Raw genomic sequence first — 12,904 nt, forward strand, 5'->3', positions numbered from 1 at the left:
ATGACGGATGCCAGCCTCCTCGGCTGGGGAGCGGTATTCCGCAACCTTCTGTCCCTTCGTCACTAGGAGGACCTTCTCAGGCGCCTACCAGTCTGGGTTCAGACAGACAATGCCACGGTGGTGGCATATGTCAACCAACAGGGAGGGACCCATAGTCCTTGGAGTTATCTGAAGTCTCCAAGATCCTTCTCTGGGCAGAGAGCAGGTTTCCGGCGATATCCGCAGTGAGTATTCCCAGCTTAGAGAAGTGGGCTGCCGATTTTCTCAGTCGCAAGGGCCTCAAGGCAGGGGAATGGTCTCTACATCAAGACATCTTCCGTCACATTTGCCTGAGGTGGGGCAACTTGGATGTAGATCTCTTGGCGTCTCAGTTGATCAGGAAGGTGCTGCAGTTCATCTCCAGGTTCCGCGACCCCCTTGCCGTTCGACTTAAAGCGCTGGCAATACCCTGGTTGCAGTTTGCGCTTCCTTATCTGTTCCCGCCCCTTCCCCTTCTTCCCAGGCTGTTGGAAGAAGATCAAAGCAGAAGTGGTGCTGGTCTTTCTGATAGCTCCGGGTTGACCCAGGAGGTCCTGGTATGCAGGGGTCGTCAACCTTCTCGTAGATGCCCCATGGAAGCTCCCGGACAGGCCAGATCTGCTTTCCCAGGGCCCCACTTCCCACCGGAATTCTCGGTCGCTGGATTTGACAGCGTGGCTGTTAAAACCGCGCTTGTAAGAGCGTCTGGGTTTTCAGAATGAGTGGTTCAGACGATGATCTGGGCTCGGAAGCCTTCATCGTCTCGAGTACACTATCGGACTTGGAAGGCCTTTTTCCGTTAGTGTGAGACTAATCACTCCGCACCTATGACATTCTCCCTTCCGTCGATTTTGGCCTTTCTTCAGGCTGGGCTTAACGCGGGACTTGCTCTCAGCTCCTTGAATGGCCAAATCTCTGCGCTTTCTATCTTCTTCCAGAAGAATTTGGCTTCTCACTCTCAGGTCAAAACCTTGCTTCAGGAAGTGGCTCATGCAGTTCCTCCGTATTGAACGCCGGTTGATCCCTGGGACTTAAACCTAGTTCTGGAGGCCCTTAGGAGTTCCCCCTTTGAGCCACTGCGAGAAGTATCTCAGTCTTTTCTTTCTTGGAAGGTGGTCTTCATTTTGGCCATCACTTCCATCCAGCGCATGTCGGAGCTGGCAGCTCTTTCCTGTCGTACTCCTTTCCTGATCCTCCACCAAGACAAGGTGGTCTTGAAACCGATGCCTTCTTTCCTTCTCAAGGTGGTCTCTCCACCTTTCATCTCAATGAGGAAATCGTCCCCGTTCTTTTTGTCCGGCTCCGTCTCACCCTCTGGAACGTTCCCTGTATAGGTTAGACCTTGTCAGGGCAGTTCAAGTTTACCTTGCTAGGACAGCCCCCTTCCAGAGGACGGATTCCCTCTTTGTTATCCCTGAGGGGGCGTGGAGAGGCCTTCCGGCTTCTAAGGCTACAATTGCTCTCTGGATCCGGACGGCAATCTTGGAGGCGTACCGGAGTAAGAACAGAACGCCCCCCCTCGGGATTAAGGTTCGTCATAGGGCATCCGCCCTACAGCTTTGCAAACCAGCAACCTGGTCCTCCATCCACACGTTCGCCAAAGTTTTACAGGATTCATTCCAACGCTTTGGCAGATGCCAGCCTAGGTAGGAGAATTTTGCAGGGGGCAGTGGTTAGTTCTCTGAGCTTAATGGAGTTCTGCTGTTTCCCTCCCCAGGGACTGCTTTGGGACGTCCCATGGTTTCATGTGTCCCCCAGTGAAGCGATAGAGAAAACAGGATTTTTGGTTACTCACCGTAAAATCTGTTTCTCGGAGCCTTCATTGGGGGACACAGCACCCTCCCACTTTTGACAGCTTTACTAACTGTTATTGTTATGTTACAGTTTGTTTTTTTTCTTGTATTTTTCTCTGTTTAATGTTGCTTCTCCTACTGCTTGTACACTAACTAATTAACCTAATGCCAGTCGGTGGGGTGTACACTGCTGGGGAGGAGCTAACTTTTTTTGTGCATAGTGTCAGCCTCCTAGTGGCAGCAGCATACACGAATGGTTTCCTGTGTCCCCCAATGAAAGCTCCGAGAAACAGATTTTACGGTGAGTAACCAAAAATCCTGTTTTCCTTCGCAACGGCCACCCAGAGACAGTTACATACAAAGAGCCAGAAAACAGGTAATTTTATTAATTCTATAGGAGGCACCATCTCTATAATAAAACAAATATCTTTATAACCATTCAATATCACTATTAGGAGTGAATTGAAAAAATGAAAAAATACAATTGTCTTCACAAATAAATATAAATATGATGGAGGCACAACCCTTTTAATGCCAATATTAGTGTTAAAAACATATGCATTAAAAAAAATATATACATATTTTTTACTTACGCTGTTGGCAAAATTTCTTAAATCAAGCGTAATAGCATACATAATAGGCAATGCCCTGTAGCAAGAGAAAAGAGCACAAATAAAATATATACACTTCACATATACAGTATTCATTCTCCCTCTATAAATATATATAAAATATATACAGTATGTGTGAATGTAATTTTATATAGAGAGATATATATATATATACACACACACTATATCTATATACACATACACAATATAAAACACATCTATAATATACATTTACATAATATGTGTGTGAGTATATATATATATATATATATATATATATATATATATATATATATATATACACACACACAGTACAGACCAAAAGTTTGGACACACCTCATTTAAAGATTTTTCTGTATTTTCATGACTATAGAAATTGTACATTCACACTGAAGGCATCAAAACTGTGAATTAACACATGTAGAATTATATACTTAACAAAAAAGTGTGAAACAACTAAAAATATGTCTTATATTCTAGGTTATTCAAAGTAGCCACCTTTTCCTTTGATGACTGCTTTGCACACTCTTGGCATTCTCTTGATGAGCTTCAAGAGGTAGTCACCGGAAATGGTTTTCACTTCACAGCTGTGCCCTGTCAGGTTTAATAAGTGGGATTTCTTGCCTTATAAATGGGGTTGGGACCATCAGTTGTGTTGTGCAGAAGTCTGGTGGATACACAGCTGATAGTCCTACTGAATAGACTGTTAGAATTTGTATTATGGCAAGAAAAAAGCAGCTAAGTAAAGAAAAAGGAGTGGCCATCATTACTTTAAGAAATGAAGGTCAGTCAGTCCGAAAAAATTGGGAAAACTTTGTTCCCAAGTGCAGTTGCAAAAACCATCAAAAGCTACAAAGAAACTGGCTCACATGAGGACCGCCCCAGGAAAGGAAGACCAAGAGTCACCTCTGCTTCTGAGGATAAGTTTATCCGAGTCACCAGCCTCAGAAATCGCAGGTTAACAGCAGCTCAGATTAGAGACCAGGTCAATGCCACACAGAGTTCTAGCAGCAGACACATCTCTACAACAACTGTTAAGAGGAGACTTTGTGCAGCAGGCCTTCATGGTAAAATAGCTGCTAGGAAACCACTGCTAAGGACAGGCAACAAGCAGAAGAGACTTGTTTGGGCTAAAGAACACAAGGAATGGACATTAGACCAGTGGAAATCTGTGCTTTGGTCTGATGAGTCCAAATTTGAGATCTTTGGTTCCAACCACCGTGTCTTTGTGCGACGCAGAAAAGGTGAACGGATGGACTCTACATGCCTGGTTCCCACCGTGAAGCATGGAGGAGGAGGTGTGATGGTGTGGGGGTGCTTTGCTGGTGACACTGTTGGGGATTTATCCAAAATTGAAGGCATACTGAAGCAGCATGGCTACCACAGCATCTTGCAGCGGCATGCTATTCCATCCGGTTTGCGTTTAGTTGGACCATCATTTATTTTTCAACAGGACAATGACCCCAAACACACCTCCAGGCTGTGTAAGGGCTATTTGACCAAGAAGGAGAGTGATGGGGTGCTACGCCAGATGACCTGGCCTCCACAGTAACCAGACCTGAACCCAATCGAGATGGTCTGGGGTGAGCTGGACCGCAGAGTGAAGGCAAAAGGGCCAACAAGTGCTAAGCATCTCTGGGAACTCCTTCAAGATTGTTGGAAGACCATTTCCGGTGACTACCTCTTGAAGCTCATCAAGAGAATGCCAAGAGTGTGCAAAGCAGTCATCAAAGCAAAAGGTGGCTACTTTGAAGAACCTAGAATATAAGACATATTTTCAGTTGTTTCACACTTTTTTGTTAAGTATATAATTCCACATGTGTTAATTCATAGTTTTGAGGCCTTCAGTGTGAATGTACAATCTTCATAGTCATGAAAATACAGAAAAATCTTTAAATGAGGTGTGTCCAAACTTTTGGTCTGTACTGTATATACATACATATATATATATATATATATATATATATATATATACATACACACACACACACACACACACACACACACACAATAAAATATGTATATATTTTTTATATTTTGGACATAACTCACTCTAATCAATTGGATATTACTATCAGGGAACAGCAACTTGATTATGTGCAATATAATACTTGTATATTGATTTTGAATTGTCTCCTATAATATATGCAATGTGGGATTGTGGCACCATCTTGTGGTTTCCCACTTTTTAATGCACTTTTTAATGCACTTTTTTTGTAATGCTGTAATTCATAAAACTTTCTATTGTTTTTGCCATATGTAGTTCTCGTGTACAATTTCTTAGATGATCTTACATGTTCACTATATGGTAGCAGTAATCTGGCAATATGATTCTCCAGCTCAGTATGAGTGCGAAGATATCAAAAACGTGCATATTTTTTAACTGGCACGGTGGTCTTCAGCAGACCCTCGCCTATCATGACAATCCATTGACAGCCTGCGATCTCGTTGATTAAATCAGCCATCATGTGCAGGGAAAGATGCGTGCTCAGCGAGTGAGTTGGCTTAACAGAGAGGGACATGACATATGACGTCGTATGTCATGAAAAGTGGCGTGTGCCTTGCCACAAATTTTACTCCAGTTGAGGACAGGAGTAAGATTTCTGGCATAAGGTACACCACAGATTGTAAAAATGCCAAAAGTTGCAAAATGTTTGAGTAACACTGAGTTGTGCAAAAATGTAGTGGCTTTTCTGACAGTTTTGTGGCGTAAAAGCTTTGATGAATCGGGGATTAAATGTTTCTACATTTAACAAAAACAAACTATGAACTTAATGTATGTGCTAAAACTGTTTTCTTTTTTGGGCTGATTACCTATTTTTAAAGAGTTATTTCCATCACACAAATAGAATAGTGTTCGGATAGGCCATCAATTTCTGCTACATGGTGGTGTGAGCGTTCAATCAATGAAACAGGCAATCTCATACCTTTAAAGGGAGCATGGAACGGCTGACCCTCCACCGCACTGACCATTGTGGAGTCTACGTGGTGAAGCAGAGCTTATGTGAAGATGAAGGACACCACCTTCTTCAAGGCACTTTTGTCAGCCAGTTACCCTGCAATATCACTGAATGGCTAACCATGGCAAAGATGAGCGTACCAAGTCCTCCATAGCAGAAGACACGCTTTCAAGCAGCTCTGCCACCATGTGGAATAAATCACAAACTAGTACAGTCACACTCACCAATTTTCTTCTTTATGCGCCTGGAAAATTTTCAGAAATGATGTAATCAATGTTTAGGAAAACATATAGAATGGTAGATGTAAATAAGTGTCTGATAACACATATCAATACTACAGTATCCCATCAGTAAAAAGGATATTGAACGACAACAGTCTGGCACTTGTATGCCTCCACAAAATCATGGTTAGAAACGGCATAAGTACACCTAAAGAAAGAATATGGAAGAGATTAACATAAAGTACATGATCATACTCTACTAAAACGTCCTAATATATACTACCTGAAATATCCATCAATTCAAGATGTTATTAGCATGTTTTACGGAATTGGCTTATACTATGTAACATTTGTCATTTTACAGCTGCGTGACAGCAGTGAGCTGGGTTAGCCGTATTGCAAGGGACGTGTGCCATAACTACTGACTGATACTCTCTGGTTAGTAATACATGCCTAGGATTCGCTTCAATGTGCACTTTTGTGTAAGGATGCAGTCACGATTAATGGTCAATGTGCTTCCGATTTATGGCTGATATTCCGCATTTTTCTCTTAAGCTATCCATTTAATAAGACCTATAAATGTGCAGCCATCTTTACATTGAAGTCGATCGCAGCATTGCGGGAGTAAGGGGGGAGGTAAGCGCTGCTTACTTACCTCCTCTCCGGCTTCCGGCGCCGTGTCTGCTGGATCCCGGTGGTTGTCATGGTGACCCGGATGTCGTAATGACGAGATCCGGGTCACCAGACAGCAGGAAGTGACTTTGATCATGCGCAGTACGCGATCAAAGTAACTTCTGCCTGTGCAGCACTGACAGCCTGTATAGCACAGGGTGCTGCTGCATCCCTATGCTATAAAGCCTATCAGAATGCAAAAAGTGAAAGCCCCTTAGTGGGACAAAGTATAAAAATAAGAAAAAAGTGTCAGAAAGTGAAAAAAAAAAAAAATTGTAAAAATATTTTAAAAAAATTAAAAAAAGAATCCCAAAAAAAGAAATTCCACTGTTTAGGCGCATCAGGGGCTCTCCAAATGCAACATGGCGTACGCTCTCGATTCCAGCCAATTTTGCGTTCAAAAGATCACACAAGGCTCGTTCCCTTCTGAACCCTGCCGTGCTTCCAAACAGCTTGAATGCGGTTTTGAGCACCTTGAGGGGTGCATTTTTGAGAGTGGTGTCACTTTTAGGTATTTTCTGTCATAAAGACCCCTCAAGGTCACTTCAAATGTGATGTGGTCCCTAAAAAAATGGTTTTGTAAATATTGTTGGAAAAATGAGAAATCGCTGGTCAACTTTTAACCCTTAGAACTTCCTAATAAAAAAAAAATTTTGGTTCCAAAATTGTGCCGATATAAAGTAGACATGTGGGAAAAGGAGATTTTTGTGTACTCACCGTAAAATCTCTTTCTCTTAGCCTCTAATTGGGGGACACAGGACCATGGATGTTATGCTGCTGTCCACTAGGAGGCGACACTATGCATAATCTGAAAAAGATTAACCGTGGCTCCTCCTCTGCAGTATACACCCCTGGACGGCGTCAGCCTTCTCCAGTTTTGTGCAAAAGCATTAGGAGGAACGTAACATGGATAACAAAACCATGCCTATAAGAAGGCAACTATGTACGAGCTAAAAAAAAAAACAATATGAGAACTCAACATAACAATGGCCCGGAACGGGCAACAGGGTGGGAGCTGTGTCCCCCAATTAGAGGCTAAGAGAAAGAGATTTTACGGTGAATACACAAAAATCTCCTTTACTCTGTCGCCTCATTGGGGGACACAGGACCATGGGACGTCCCAAAGCAGTCCCTGGGTGGGAAGCAATGGATGAATATTGTGTAGACAGGCCCCTACAATTGGGGCACCGCCGCCTGCAGAACACGTCTACCCAGGCTCGCGTCTGCTGAGGACTGGGTATGAACCCTGTAGTGTTTGGTAAATGTGTGTAGGCTAGTCCAGGTGGCTGCCTTACACACTTGTTGTGCCGAAGCCTGGTGCCGAATGGCCCAGGAGGCCCCTACCGCACGAGTAGAGTGTGCCGTAATACCAGCTGGAAGAGGAGAATTTTTGAGGCGGTAGGCCTCTTGTATGGTGGATTGGATCCACCTGGCAAGGGTAGCTTTGGAAGCTGGCAGACCCTTGGGGCCGCCTTCCAGAAGAAGGAAAAGAGAATCAGACTTCCGGAAGGGCGCAGTCCTAGACACATAGATACGCAATGCCCTGACAAGGTCAAGCGTATGCAGAGCCTTCTCCACTCTATGAACCGGGACTGGACATTGGGATGGCAGTGAAATTTCCTCATTAAGGTGGAAGTTGGACACAACCTTTGGAAGGAAGGATGGGACCGTACGGAGAACTACCTTGTCCTGGTAAAAAGCCAGGAAGGGCCGTCTGCAGGAGAGTGCTGTCAGTTCAGACACCCTGCATAGCGAGGTGATTGCCACCAGGAAAACCACTTTCTGGGATAGAAGACGGAGTGGGACTTCCCTAAGGGGTTCAAAGGGTGTTTCCTGCAATGCAGTCAGCACCAGGTTGAGGTCCCACGTTTCTAGTGGTCGTCTGTAGGGGGGAACCAATCGGGAAACCCCCTGAAGAAATGTCCTTACTTGCGGCTTGTTAGCAATGCACCTCTGAAAAAGCACTGAGAGAGCTGACACCTGGCTCTTAAGGGAGGCCAGGGACATTCTGGCCTCCAGACCCGATTGGAGAAACCCAAGTACCCTGGGGAGGGAATAAGGGAATGGGGTCCGGCCACGAGATTCGCATCAGGTAAAGAAGGCTTTCCAGGTACGGTAATAAATCTTAGCAGAGGTTGGCTTAAGTGCCCTGATCATGGTTCCAATGACGTCCGGCGAGAACCCTGACTGGGTTAGAACCCAGGTCTCAATGGCCACGCCCCTGAGTTCTGGTGGTAGAATGGGCCTTGTGACATTAGATCCGGGCGGTCGGGGAGACGCCAGGGGACGTCTGCTGTGAGCTGTACGATGTTGGCGTACCATGTACGTCTGGGCCAGTCCGGTGCGATTAGGATGGTTGGAACTCCCTCTTGCTTGATCTTCCTCACCACTCTGGATATCAGGGGGAGAGGTGGAAAAATGTACAGGAGCTGGAATTGGGTCCAGTCCTGAACCAGGGCGTCCGCGGGTCGTGTGTTCTGGCCATGAAGTTGGAGACCTTGCATTGAAGTGGGATGCCATTAGGTCCACGTCCGGAGTCCCCCAGCGATGGCAGATCTGTCGAAAAACTTTGGGATGGAGAGACCACTCTCCTGAGTCCATTCCTTGCCGGCTGAGGAAGTCTGCTTCCCAGTTGTCCACACCCGGAATGTGGACCGCAGAGAGAACCGAACCTGTGTCTTCCGCCCAGTGGAGAATGTGTGTCACTTCTCGCATCGCCTGGGCACTGCGGGTCCCCCCTTGGTGATTCACATATGCCACAGCCATGGCATTGTCCAACTGTGCTCTGATGTGAGAGGCTGCCAGTAAGTGATGGAAGGCTCTCAATGCCAGGAGGATGGCACGAATTTCCAAGATGTTGATGGGCATGGTCGCTTCCGCTGGGGACCACATGCCCTGTGCTCTGTGGTGTAGGTGTACCGCACCCCAACCCGTCAGGCTCGCGTTGGTGGTCAAAACCTTCCATTGACCCGTGAGAAAGGATTTCCCCTTTGTTAGTGAGGTTGGCTTGAGCCACCAGTGCAGGGACCTCCTGGTTGACGACGTCAGCTGGAACTCCCTGTCGAGAGAAAAAGGGTTCCTGTCCCATGACTTGAGGATGGCTAGTTGGAGAGGCCTGAGGTGAAGCAGGGCAAATGGGACCGCTTCTATTGCCGCCACCATCCTGCCAAGGACTCTCATGGCAAACCGGAGAGATCGAGGGGGTTTGCTGAGGAGAGTGCGAACTCCTAGACGGAGAGGCAGTGCCTTGTCCTTGGGAAGGAGCACTAGACCCCTGAAGGTGTTGAATAGCATTCCCAGGAAGGTCAGAGACTGACTCGGGGTTCGTGATGACTTTTGTAGGTTGACTAACCAGCCCAGGCGACTCAGAGTGTCGACTGTGATTGAGACGCTGAGCTCGCAGTCCTTGAAGGTGGGAGCCTTGATAAGGAGATCGTCCAGGTATGGAACGACTACTATGCCTCTGGAGTGCAGGACGTCCATGGTGGCTGCCATGACTTTGGTAAACACTCTGGGAGCCGTGGCGAGTCCGAACGGGTGAGCCACTAACTGGTAGTGGTCCTGGTCGATTGCGAACCTGAGAAATCTCTGATGAGCGGGTGCAATTGGTATATGCAAGTATGCGTCTTGTATGTCTATGGAGGCGAGAAATTCTCCCTTTTCCATGGACGCAATGATGGACCGAAGGAACTCCATGCGAAAGTGACGTACCCATACATATTTGTTGAGCTGTTTTAGGTCCAGTATGGGCCGAACGCCGCCTCCTTTCTTGGGGACGAATAAATTGGAGTAGAACCCTCGGAAGCGCTCAGCCGCGGGGACCGGTACTATGACTCCTGCTTGAAGAAGCGAGAAGACAGCTTGGCGGAAGGCACGAGCCTTGGCTGGCGGTTTTGGGGGAACAGAAAGAAAGAGTCTGTTTGGTGGGTTGGAAGTGAACTCTATCTTGTATCCCGAAGACACTAGTTCCCTGACCCACCTGTCTTCTGTAATAGGCAGCCAGACTTGATGAAAGAGCAAAAGTCGGCCGCCTACAGGTGGGGTGTCTTCCGGAGTCCGTGAGTCACGATGAGGAGGAAGTCTGAGATTTTCCTCCTTTGGACTTTGACTGGCCTGCTTTTGACTGCCAGGTCTTGTCTGACTTTTGCGTCGACCGCGAGTGGTCCCTGCGTGCGGAGCGGTTGCTATTTTGTGCTGGCCGCGAGACGGACCAGCCCGAAGAGTTCCGAAAGGATCGGAATCGAGTTTGGTTACGCTTCTTGTTCCTTGGTAGCCTCCTGTGGGAAGGGGTACCGCGCCTCCAGATATTTGCGATTGGTAAACTTCTTCTCAGGCTGTGAGAACTGATTTTTAAGGATAAACTTAAACTCTGGGTGGTCAAAGAAGACCTTAGGCGGCTTCAGAACTCCTTCAAAGGAAATCTTGTGTTGTGGTGCCTCCGGGGGCGGATCAGAAATGTCCAGCACCCGATGGATGGACGAGATTACGTCCTCAACTAGCACTGTATTGCTAGGGGGGATTGGGATCAGGGACCCTTCAGTTTCCTTGTCTGACTCGGAATCACAGATGCCTTCCGAATCCTGTGTATCGCTAAGGCGTCTCCTGCTGGGTGAACCGGGGTGGAGGCCTTCTCTGGTCGGGGATCGCTGCGGAGAACTGCATTGTCGGTCCCTGGTAGGGGATGGTCTAGATGACCTGGCACTACGGTGTCTCTCCCTAGAAGGGGATGACCGTGTGCTATGGGATGACGTAGATGAACGTGACCTGTGGGTCCTCTTGCGTCCTGACCTAGACGTTGATGTGCCCGGGTCGTCATGTCCCTGAGTCGAGCCTTCCCTTTGCTGGGTAGCGTTCATAGTCGAGGCATGACTCTGCAGAGCCTAGACCAATGTGGAGGTTAGGTTATCTATAGACTGCGTCATAGATTGCGACATCTGAGTGACCCATTCCGGAGTGGCATTAGACACCGAAGCATTGGCAGGGGCTTCTTGGGGCTCTGACACAGTAGTCTGGATGCAGTCCTGGCAGTGCGGGTACGTGCTGCCACTGGGGAGAGTATTGCTGCAGGCTGTACAGAGTGCATAATAGCAGTCCTGCCTGGTTCTCTTGGACCTTGAGCCCGGCATAGTGCACTGGGGTGGCTATGCAGAGGGCCCTACAAGGGTGGCTATGCAGAGGAGCCTATAAGGAATAATGGACTCACAGCCGAGCAAGAACTCTAGCTGTGATCTTATCCCACCAGTGTGCCCCTAGTTCCAGCGCTGAAGATCCACAGTCCTGTGCCCCCCCGTAGACTGGCTGGTCTTCCCTTATCCTGCAGCAGGTAATGGCCGCCGGAGTAAAATTAAGAAAGAAGGGGGGCGAAGAGCTGAAAAGGGCGGCAGAACTGTGTGAAATCGCGCCCTTTCAGTCTCGATCCGCCCCCTCTATGACACTGTAGAGTGTCATATTTGTCATCCGGGGGGCGGGCCGGGGAGAGGAGGTGGCCTAAATTAGATGCCTGATGCCCAAAGGGACTCCAGGCCGGCGCGGAAGTCCGGGAGGGGGCCGGATCTGAACCGGACCCCCCCGGATTTAAAGGCAGGATAGAGGTGGGGAATAAGCGGAAGGGGGGGGCCCTGTGAAGAGTCCCCCTGAGGCACCATAATGCTGGTGCTGCCGCAGAAACAGGGCGCAGGGAGGCCTGTGCCTCTGTTGTGTCATGCCTGCCTGCACTCCTCCCGGCCCCGACAAGAGCCCGCAGCAGGGCTGGGGTCCCTGGATTCAGCCGTAGTGTGCTGGCTGCTGGGAGCTGCTGCCTGTACAGGCCCTACCTGAGGCGTTTCAACCTAATACCCCCAGGGGGGGATTAGGGAGGTTCTGCTGTCACCGTCAGGGGGCTATATCCTTGCCTCGACCTCAACCCAGAAACCAAAAGGAATTGGGGAAGGAGGGGGGCCTCGACTTTGAACCAGCACCCGAGGGGCTGGGGAAGGAGCGACATGGGGAATAGCCATCTCGACTTCAACCGTGCACCCCGTAATAAGGGGCCGAGGAAGGAGCCATGCCGGGAGTCTCGCAGTAGACCCACTTTTCTTCATCTGTAATCCCGTCGGTGAAAATGGAGTAAAAGTTTTAGATGTGCCTAAATGCGACACTAAGCAAAAACTGGAGAAGGCTGATGCCGTCCAGGGGTGTATACTGCAGAGGAGGAGCCACGGTTAATCTTTTTCAGATTATGCATAGTGTCGCTTCCTAGTGGATAGCAGCATAACACCCATGGTTCTGTGTCCCCCAATGAGGAGACAGAGTAATGATATTTATTAACTATTTTGTGTAACATATCTCTCTGATTTAAGGGCATAAAAATTCAAAGTTTGAAAATTGTGAAATTTTCTCAATTTTCGCTAAATTTCTGATTTTTTCACAAATAAACGCAAGTCATATAGAGGAAATTTTACCACTACCATGAAGTACTGTATATCACGAAAAAAACAATCTCAGAATCAGTGGGATCCGTTGAAGCGTTATTACCTCAAAGTGACAGTGGTCAGAATTGTAATAATTGGCCTGGTCATTAAAGTGCAAACAACCTTCGGGTGTAAAGGGGTTAATGAAGAACAATTGTCTGAGCTTTTCATTAGGTTCCT

The 12,904-nt window shown here is 47.5% G+C and overlaps 1 protein-coding gene across 1 annotated transcript in view; it reads right to left on the minus strand.

Annotated features, from left to right (window-relative positions):
• PCID2 (PCI domain containing 2) overlaps nucleotides 1-12,904 on the minus strand; it is a 67,457-nt gene that overhangs the window by 31,933 nt on the left and 22,620 nt on the right. Inside the window, exons 5-7 of the mRNA XM_073664408.1 lie at nucleotides 5,744-5,811; nucleotides 5,607-5,646; nucleotides 2,405-2,459 (exon numbers count right to left, since the gene is read on the minus strand). Of these exons, the coding sequence (XP_073520509.1) occupies nucleotides 2,405-2,459; nucleotides 5,607-5,646; nucleotides 5,744-5,811 (163 nt within the window). The remainder of the gene's footprint in view (nucleotides 1-2,404; nucleotides 2,460-5,606; nucleotides 5,647-5,743; nucleotides 5,812-12,904) is intronic.

This window comes from Phyllobates terribilis, unplaced genomic scaffold, assembly GCF_046119375.1.
Source record: "Phyllobates terribilis strain yellow unplaced genomic scaffold, ASM4611937v1 Scaffold_2__4_contigs__length_985480577, whole genome shotgun sequence".
Taxonomy (NCBI): domain Eukaryota; kingdom Metazoa; phylum Chordata; class Amphibia; order Anura; family Dendrobatidae; genus Phyllobates; species Phyllobates terribilis.